The sequence below is a fragment of the Sander lucioperca genome, chromosome 3, assembly GCF_008315115.2.
Source record: "Sander lucioperca isolate FBNREF2018 chromosome 3, SLUC_FBN_1.2, whole genome shotgun sequence".
Taxonomy (NCBI): Eukaryota; Metazoa; Chordata; class Actinopteri; order Perciformes; family Percidae; genus Sander; species Sander lucioperca.
Genome location: NC_050175.1, coordinates 38,555,164 through 38,564,797, shown reverse-complemented (window position 1 = coordinate 38,564,797; position 9,634 = coordinate 38,555,164). Strand labels below are relative to the sequence as shown.

The 9,634-nt window shown below is 37.7% G+C and overlaps 1 protein-coding gene across 1 annotated transcript; it reads left to right on the top strand.

Moving 5' to 3' along the window:
- Positions 1-309: 309 nt before the first annotated feature.
- LOC116067160 (up-regulator of cell proliferation-like) lies at positions 310-9,343 on the top strand. The gene is made up of 3 exons (XM_035999722.1): positions 310-430; positions 895-969; positions 4,223-9,343. The coding sequence occupies exons 1-3, from the start codon at positions 385-387 to the stop codon at positions 8,911-8,913; spliced, it is 4,812 nt and encodes a 1,603-aa protein (XP_035855615.1). The 5' UTR covers positions 310-384; the 3' UTR covers positions 8,914-9,343.
- The last annotated feature ends 291 nt before the right edge of the window (positions 9,344-9,634 follow it).

The window sequence follows — 9,634 nt, the reverse complement described above, 5'->3', positions numbered from 1 at the left end:
TGTGGCATAAATAGTGCATAGTTCCTACGTTAGGTGTCTAAATCCAAACTGGTTTCTTTAATATTTTTCATATTTTCCCAGTCCCAGTGAAATGGAAGTTAGAGCGTCTCTAGCTTTTTACTGTGACGTGAAACGAATAGTTGAGCGGAGTACAGTTACAAAACATAATCTTCAAATCCTAAAAATAATTTAGCACAATACAGAGCTACAGGCGATCGTAAGCTCACACAGTCAGTCCCACACTTCCTTCACCTGTTGTTTTATCAGGAAGAGAACAAGGAAGAGATGAAAGGGAGGCAGCACTGTTTATCTGCATGTGTTGTACTGTAATTCATGTTAGCTCTGTGCTGCTGAACATTGCAGATTGATTGATGGGTGGAGGTCATGTTTGGTCAAAATTGGATCCCCGGATTGTCCTACCTGGTGTCAGGTAAGTTTCAGTGAAACTTAATATACTGGAATCATTTAACTCTTTTGTACTTGGTCAGTGTTTTCATCCAAATATATTGCTATTACTTACCTATAGTTAATCAAGTGCTTTACACTGAAATTGCATATAACCATATCTAATCAATGACACACTGAGCATACTTAATATTCAGTGTTTTGACTGATCTGATGTGATTGTTTGTGTCATATCTGGTATTCTAATGCACTTGCACATATACTGTGTGTTATACGGTAATGCAGAAAACATGACCTCCGTGGTTCTCGTGAATGTAGATGTATGTTGAAGTGCAGTACCTGACGGTAATTTATTAAAGAACAGCTAAAGCTAAGATAAGCCTCCATCACAATTATTTACAGTTTGTAACTGATCAGCAAGAAATTACAAAGAATAGCTTACAATGTTTTGTGTAAAACTAAAAATATAATTTCTATTGTTATCTTTAGGTGCGGAAGCACAGGGGAGTAAAGACAAAAGTCAGACCATGTCTACACAGAACGCAGACGGACAACATCCTGCAGGTACACCCCCACTTAGAATACAAAAGATATTTTTAGAGGGGGAGCGATTGATGCATGTAGTAATTCATTTTCAATGAGTGGGAAGCTGCAGGAAGGTGGGGCTATTTTCTCAACAGTTATAATGACATAAACAGTAGGGCTTTCACATGGCAGAGCATTGGCACAAGACTGTATGTATCAAGTAACGTTTTGTATAGTTTTGACTTAAATTAGGCTATAAAGTTAAAACTATGGTAATTAAGCTCACTTTAGAAATCAACAATAACAGTCTTAGGTTTAGGATTGACATTTCTTTTTATTAATCAACCTGTGATTAGGGATATTTGATACCATAGTCAACTTATGTCATTCAGTTGTACTGTATACAGTAGTGCACAGAAGCTATGGTTAACACGCATATACTGTAGCACAGGGCCTTTACTTGCATAGCGCTTTTGTGGGTGTCTATTTACAAATTTACATAAGTAATGCATTGAGACCCTGCAGATCCAAGCTGACATGCAGACAAAGTGTCGCTTACCGTCTAAAAAGACCTTATACAGTAATGCGCCAAGAAACAAAGTAAGGCACCAAAAAAGGCAAGGAAAAAGAAGAATGCAAGCTAGCAGACATGGATGTAAAACAATGCAGTTTTTAAATATTGATAAACTTTGAATGTGCTGATGTTATATGAAGAAAGAAATGCCTTCAACATGTGTCAGACCTCAAGGATACACACAATGCTTACAGAGAGTAACACTGAACAGAAACATGACTCCAAACACACGTTTACATTGGGCACCTTCAACATGCATCCTTTCAAAAGTCATAGTTAGAAATAGTTTATTTTATCTAGGGATCAGTGATTGAAAATGTATAGCCACTACTAAAATACTAATTGCATAACAGTCTAAATTGGTTGTTTTTACATGTACTAATAGGAGTATTTCAATAATGTGGTAAATGCACTCATGATGAAGATGGATACCACCCTCATGTGAGTTCAATGACCCTCACTTACGAACGAATGTGCGACAGAAAACAAGTGTAAAACCGGCGTACGGTCATTTCCACGCAAAGCTCGGCATTTATCAAAATGGACGTGAGCAGAGGTTATGATCAAATCTCACGTCAAGTTTAAACTTGTGTACGCAAGTTTTCGAGTCAGTGTATCTCGTACATCGTGAATTGTAGGGGCGAGGCCTCAAAACCGAGAATATATTGGGCCGTGATTTAAATACGATTGTTTCCAGCCGCTGCATTTATCAATGTACGACCATTCTTACGCTCTGATTGGTGTGATACAAACGTTTCATAAATCACACGTGAAGCCTGTCATAAGATGATTTCTGCGCTCATATCTGCGCTGGTTTCTATGTTAGGTTGATAAATGAGGGCCATTGTGTATTAATCTTTAGCCAGCAGGCAGTTAGCTTAGCATACAGACTGGTAGCAGGGGGAAACAGCAAGATTGCCTCTGTCCAAAATCCCAAAACATCTGCTTATGTATTTTAGATGTATTTATTGGTAGGATAGCCCCTTGAGCCGAATCATCTCATTTTCGAGGGGGTCCTTAAAACAATTAAACAGTAAATACAAAACACAAAATACATTCGCAAATACATACATCACTCCCAAGCCTAACTGCTCCAACAACAACTGATCCCCCTCCCCCATATACATACAATTAAAAACACAGTAAATGTACATACATCCCAAATATGATGCTATTTTAGTAGATGCACAAACAGGAGCCAACTCATGAAATATATAAATAAATCAACAGAAATTTGTAATATGTCAAGTTAGAAACAAGAGCAGGTTATTTGTAAATAATTAAAGACAGATGCCTTAAACAGGACAAATGAAGTAATTGATCTAAGTGAAGTGGGCAAGGTATTCCAATCAGATGGTGCTTTAAATTTAAAGGCACGTCGTCCAATTACTTTGGAGATTCTAGGAACAAAGAAAAAGGGGAACACAGTATGTCTCAGACTATATGTTGATCTATATGGGATTAAGTGTTGTTTCAAATAGGTAGGATAATTAAAGAAAATTGATTTAAAAATAAAATGCAGCCAGTGAGAATGCCTTCTAAATTTGGGTGTTAACCAATGAAGCGACTCATATATCAGGCAATGATGGGTTCTATAAGGACACCTCAGAACAAATCGACAGAGACTGTTATAGGCTACATTGAGAGGGATAAGATTTCTTTTGGAGGTATTCTGATAAATAACATCTGCATAATATAATATTGGTAATAGAAGCTGTGAGATGATCCTTTTCCTAACCTGTAGTGTAAAACAGTTGATAGAACGATATAGTGTTCTCAGACTGCAGTTTGTTTTCTTAACTGAATTAATATGAGGTTTAAAAGAAAGCTGAGAATCAAGCAAGAGACCAAGATATATAAATTCCTCCACTTTCTCAAGTGTTGTTCCATCCAAAAAGGCGAATTGAACAATTATTAACTGTGTAAAGAGAATTAAATTTAGTGCCGAACAACATGGTATATGATTTCTTCTTATTAAGTAAAAGTTTGTTATTTGAAAACCATTTTTGAACGGCATCAAAGTCAGCCTGTAGTGAATGCTCAATATGTAAGATATTGAGCTTGGAGGAATAGATCACTGTATCATCTGCATATTAATGAATATTACGAGTAGAGCAGGATTGCAGAAGATCATTAATAAAAATAGAGAATAACAAAGGCCCAAGAGATGAGCCTTGAGGTACATCTTTTTCAATAGTTAAAAATTTAGACTGACAACCATTATAAGAAACGCACTGGCGTCTATTGTGAAGATATGAGTTAAACCATAGTAAAGAATGTCTAGAAAAGCCAATAGCAAAAAGTTTGTCAAGAAGAAGATAGTGATCAACCATGTCGAAAGCCTTCGTCAGATCAATGAAAATTGCACCAGTAGGCATGTTATTATCTAAAGAAAAAAATATATCATTGGTAAGATTCATAAGAGCAGTGGTTGTAGAAAAATTAGGTCTGAATCCAGATTGGTGTGGAGATAGGATATGAAAGTCATTGACATATTGAGATATTTGATTAAAAATTAATTCTTTATCAAAACCTCCAAAGCTCACAAACCTGTACACAAACACAAAACGTAAAGAAACGCTGATTTTTGATTCAGAGGGAGTCTTTATTCTCAAAGAAACAGCATGTAACTGTAACTCACACAAGCACACACAAACACACAATACAATATGGGCTACTTCGTTAATTTCTAAAAGTGATCTTCTTTCTCTTTGACAGTCCTACTCAACTTTCTCTCCAAAGTTGGACTGGAGACATTTTATCCTAACAAACTCACTCTTCGGTCTCTCTTGGAGATCAACAAAAACAGCATAAATGAAGAAGCTGTCTCATCTGTGGAGGACATACCATGGGGTTTTCTCAGAAAACTATTTAAACTCAATTCTGAATGCAGGAGCTGTACACAATTATCAGACGGTGATGATGATGATGATGATGATGATGATGATGATGATGATGATAATGACCTTGACACTTTAGATGACCCTGCAGAGGATAATAAGGTCAACCCTCTCGACCTCATAGTAGCACTCTTCCTTTGTGCTGACAGCTTCTTGCAACAGGAACTGGCCCTCAAGATGTCAATGTGCCAGTTTTCTGTCCCACTGCTGTTGCCCCATGCCAATAACAATCAGAGTACCCTGATGCTTTGGGCTCTGAGAGACATCGTCAAAGAGTGGCGTCCACATCATTTGTCTGAATCAAGAGGATTTGTCGAGAAAAACATTATCCAAACAGATATTCCATTCTACTCCTTTGTGCGGCTGAAAAACTGCAGTTTATCCAAGTCCCAGTGTTTGAATTATATTCTCAGCCGTGGCCAACAGAATCAAAATATGTTCATACACAGAGATATGAAAGGAGTAGCACATGAAAGGAAAATTGCAAATGGTTTAGTAGAGGTTTGCTGGTACCTTCCCAGTGGTACTGAAAATCTTGATATATTCTCAAATCCAGTTGCTTTCGCCAATTTGCGAGGAGACGTTTGTGAGTCACTTGCACAGTTCACTTTTCTTTTTCAAGTGTCCACTGCTACCTTTGTATTCCTGGACAAAGTTGATGAAGAGGAGCACAAGATTCTGACTTCTCTTCAAGATGTCAAATCCAAACTGTTCTTCATTATTAACCGCAAGGAGGGGAATGTTACAGAGGATATGGTGTCTGTCAAGAAAACACAGAAAGAATTAGACCTACCAAAGACCAGTGTGAAAATCAAAGACCCAAGGGTAAATGTTGCAGGGTTTTCAGATAAATTGTGTACAGCCATCAAGAAATCCCTGACAGATGTAACAACCACAATGACAATTGAAAATATGCTTGAGAGAGCAGTTGAACTTGGTCTGTCAGTGGATGAACATACAAGTGACGACGAAAAGAAAGCAGCTCAGGAGATTGTGAAAGGAATCGGGGTGCAGCATATACAAGGCTACAAGACCCAACAACTTCCTTTGCAAGGTGTTAACTGGAAAAGGTTATCACAGTTAGAAATGAAGGAATGTAGGTTACAAGAACCTGGTGATCTAGAACTGGAAGAATATAAATCTCAGCTACATGTAGAAAAACAACAGATTAAGAAGGAGCTTGGCAAACACAAACTATCACATGCTATGAAGAGTTTTATTAACCACTTATCTACAACTGACAAAGACAAAAGAGATTTTTTCCTAAAGTGGATAAAACTTCAGCTTAATGCACATTTGCAGACTGCCATTCAACTACCTTTACTGCGTCACAAGTTGACAGAGCAGAGCAACAAAGAGGAGAAAAACATGAAAGAGATTGCACAGCTGGATCAGGCTTTGCTGGATAGCTCTTTAGGACTAGAGCATTACATGAGAGAGATGGGACTGATCTATGAGGTTTCCTTGCAGTCAGGAGACACTGCTGATGAAATATCTCATCTCCCTGGTTTGGCAGCTGAAATGCTGTTGGATGGATATCCTTTAGAGCTCTTAGATGGAGATGCTTCTAACATCCCAGAGAGATGGGTGACAGATGTGCTAATGGAGCTTCACAAGAAGGTTGGAGAGAAGAGCAGACTGTTGGTACTGACGGTGTTGGGTGTTCAAAGTAGTGGGAAGTCAACACTCCTCAACACCATGTTTGGTGTGCAGTTTCCTGTCAGCAGTGGCAGATGCACAAGAGGAGCGTATATGCTCTTCCTCAGAGTAAGTGAGGATATGCAATGCCAGCTGAACTGTGACTTTATAGTTCTCATTGACACAGAGGGTCTTAAATCTCCTCATTTGGCACAACTAGAGGACAGCTATGAGCATGACAACCAGCTGGCAACCTTTGTGATTGGCTTAAGTGATGTCACCATTATCAATGTCTCAATGGAGAACTCAACAGAAATGAAAGATATCCTGCAAATTGCAACACACGCTTTCTTGAGAATGAAGGAAATTGGTAAAAAGCCAGTTTGTCATTTTGTGCACCAAAATGTTGGTGGAGTCTCAGCTCACGCAAAGACCAAGGCCGATAGAAAACTTTTCTTGGACCAGCTCAATGAAATGACTCAAATTGCAGCCGAAATGGAAAAGCAGACCGCTATAAAAGCTTTCACAGATGTGCTGGACTATGACATGGAAAAAAACAACTGGAACATCCCAGGACTCTGGCATGGGACCCCACCGATGGCCCCAGTAAACACAGGTTACAGTGAAGCTGTAGCAGATTTAAAGAAAAATCTTTTGGAGACAGGGAAAGGAGACACACACTATGAAGTGTCACAAATCCCAGAGTTTCTAGAATGGATAAGAAGCCTCTGGAAAGCAGTCAAATATGAGAACTTCATATTCAGTTTCAGAAACACTATTGCGGCTCAAGCTTACGACAATGTCTGCAAAGAGTTCAATCAATGGGAATGGGAGTTTAGAAAAGAGATTCTCTCCTGGCAGACAGCAGCAGAGTGGGATATCTCATATGGTGACAACAAATCTGATCTCAGTCATTTGAATGAATTAGTCCAATCAAAAAAAATCCAGGTGGAAGAAAAAATAGCAGACCAAGACAAAATAATGAAGCAGAAACTGCAGGAATACTACAAAAGGAAAGACAGACATGTGAATCTGATAGAGAAATTCAAAACTGAATTTTTCAACAGTATCAGTAGTCTTGCAAATGAAATCCGACGATCAGTAGACAATAAATTGGATTGTGCACTCGAGCTAAGAAAAAGTTTAAAAGAGGTCCAGGATATTCAAGGCAACAACAGAGGAATGATTGAAAAACAAGTTATGAACCTCTTGAGTGACTGCAAACATCAAACACTGACTGACAAAGAACTGGAAGATGAGTTTGAAAAGATGTGGGCTAAAGCCACTGTAAATGTGTCCGGCTTGAAAGAACAAAACATACCAGCAAGCATCTTCAAACAGTTGAAAAAACAATTCTTAAATCATAATGTCAATGAGGAATTACATAACATTGGAGACCTAAAAGACATTGTGAAGGATCCATTTAAGGTAACAAAGGAACACTTGAAAACACACCTGAACTTGATGAAAAATAAAGACACAAAAAGAGAGTTGCAGAGCGTTGCAGACAGTGTTATTGAGTCTTGCACACGGTTTGTCCATGATACTGCTAAAACAGAAAGAGATTACAATGATTCTTTTACAAGGGAGCTTCTGGAAAAAGTGGATGAATCTCTGAAACAATGGAGCAAACACTGCAAGCCCAAGTTTCAGTTTGACCTGAAACTTTACATGTGTGGCATTGCCTCAAGAGAGTTCCTTCACATGCACAGAAACTTCTTGTCAGATAGGGATCCAAAACTTCAGCTGGAGAAGTACAAGCCTCAGTACTTGTCACATTTTATCGATTTATACAAACAGAGAGATGATTGCCAACGAAAAGCAAATGATTTTGTCAGATGTTGTATCAAACCTGCTGTTGAAGAGTACATCAGTAGATCTCTCGGAATACAGATTTTGGATCAGATTTTGACAAGTTGCCATTCATCAGAGTACAGTTCACGCTCCTTTTTCCAGTACAACATTCAGGAAGAGTTGCTGCAAAAGGAAGACTTTGAGAATTTTTTCAAGTACATTTGTACCTATGAGATATATGTTAAGGATTGGATATTTCAACACATATTGCAAAAAATGTCAGAAGACAAAACTTTGTGCAAACTGAAGAATAACAATCTGAAGGTCATAGTTCACAAAATAACAGAAGCAATAGAACGAGCCTCAAAAGGAGAGGATGGTGTTCAGCTTCCAGATAACCAGGAAAGCATCACAAAGCTCATCGAAAACATGCGCAAATATTTGATCAAAGACATCTCAATTTCAGTGGAGGCTGAAAAAACCACCTTGTTTCAAATCCAAAGCACATGTCATCCATTTACAAAGAGCCTCAGTAAATCATTGGGTGAAATGAAGGAACAGCTGCAGGAGGAATTCTCAAACTCTGAAGACATCACTGAGACTCTGAACAAACTTCCAATCAAACCACAAGATGAGCTTTTTAAGCGGATGTTTGGCTGTGGAAAACAATGTCCATTTTGTAAAGTTCCTTGTGAGGCTGGAGGCAAAGAACACGAGAAACATCATGCAGCTGTTCATCGGCCAAAAGGTCTTGGTACATACAGGTTTGTGGCCACTGAGAAGCTGGTTGAAACACTGTGTACAACAAGTGTGCACAGTGAATGTAAATTCAAAAACACAGACACTAAATGGAAGTACCATCCTTATAAGGAGTACACAAAGTACTATCCAGGCTGGCTCATTCCTCCTGACTCCACCATCGAGGCGTCAGACTACTGGAAGTATGTCCTGGTTCAATACAATGAAAGATTTGCTCAAGAATACAAAGCCAAACCAGCTGATGTTCCAGAGGCCTGGAGGAGAATCACAAAGGAACAAGCACTGGAGGGATTAAAAGACGCCTTCAACATTAAGTGAACAATATACCATCCTGAATATCTTCAAAACAAAACAACATTGAAACATGGAAGATTTTTTCATATAGAAATGTTCAGAGAAGACCAAAAGGAAACAGGGAAAGTATAAGTAATCAGCCTAATTTAACGTAACGAAAACATCTCAAATATTTTAGAAACTGCGCAGGAAATTCAACTATGACAGACTATAAGATTTTGTTTTATTTTTTAGTTTATAATTGCAATAGAAAATGAAATGCTGTAAATAGTTATGTTAGACTTTTAAATATATTCTATACTTTGATATGTATTACTTTATTTCTTTCTATTTTTTGAAGATTACAAATGTTCTTTTATCAATCTTCTGTAGGCCACCAAGCACATAAATGGTGTGCACAATAATGATGTTGACAAAGATCATGTAAAAAAAGAGATTATGTTTTGTTTTTCTTTGTTTTTAGTTTTTTTTTTTGTTTTTTTTGTTTTTTTTTTTTTTTGGTTGTGATCATTAGAAATGTTTTTTTAACCTATTTTCAAGATGCTGTATGTCGATGTTTATAATGACTGGTGTTCACAATTATGATGCTGAAAATGTATTTCAGAGATCACCTGGAGAAGGACATCATGTCAATGCTTTTTGTCAGTTTTTGTTTTTGGCTACTACTCTTTTTCTTCATATTTTTAAATGCACAATATAACTGGTGTGCACAATAATGATGACGTCAGTGATAATAAGAATTTAG

Coding starts and splice junctions, on each gene's coding strand:
- LOC116067160 (XM_035999722.1), top strand. CDS start 385: ATGTTTGGTCAAAATTGGATCCCCGGATTGTCCTACCTGGTGTCAG. Junction 431..894: donor ATTGTCCTACCTGGTGTCAG/GTAAGTTTCAGT, acceptor TGTTATCTTTAG/GTGCGGAAGCACAGGGGAGT. Junction 970..4,222: donor AGACGGACAACATCCTGCAG/GTACACCCCCAC, acceptor TCTCTTTGACAG/TCCTACTCAACTTTCTCTCC.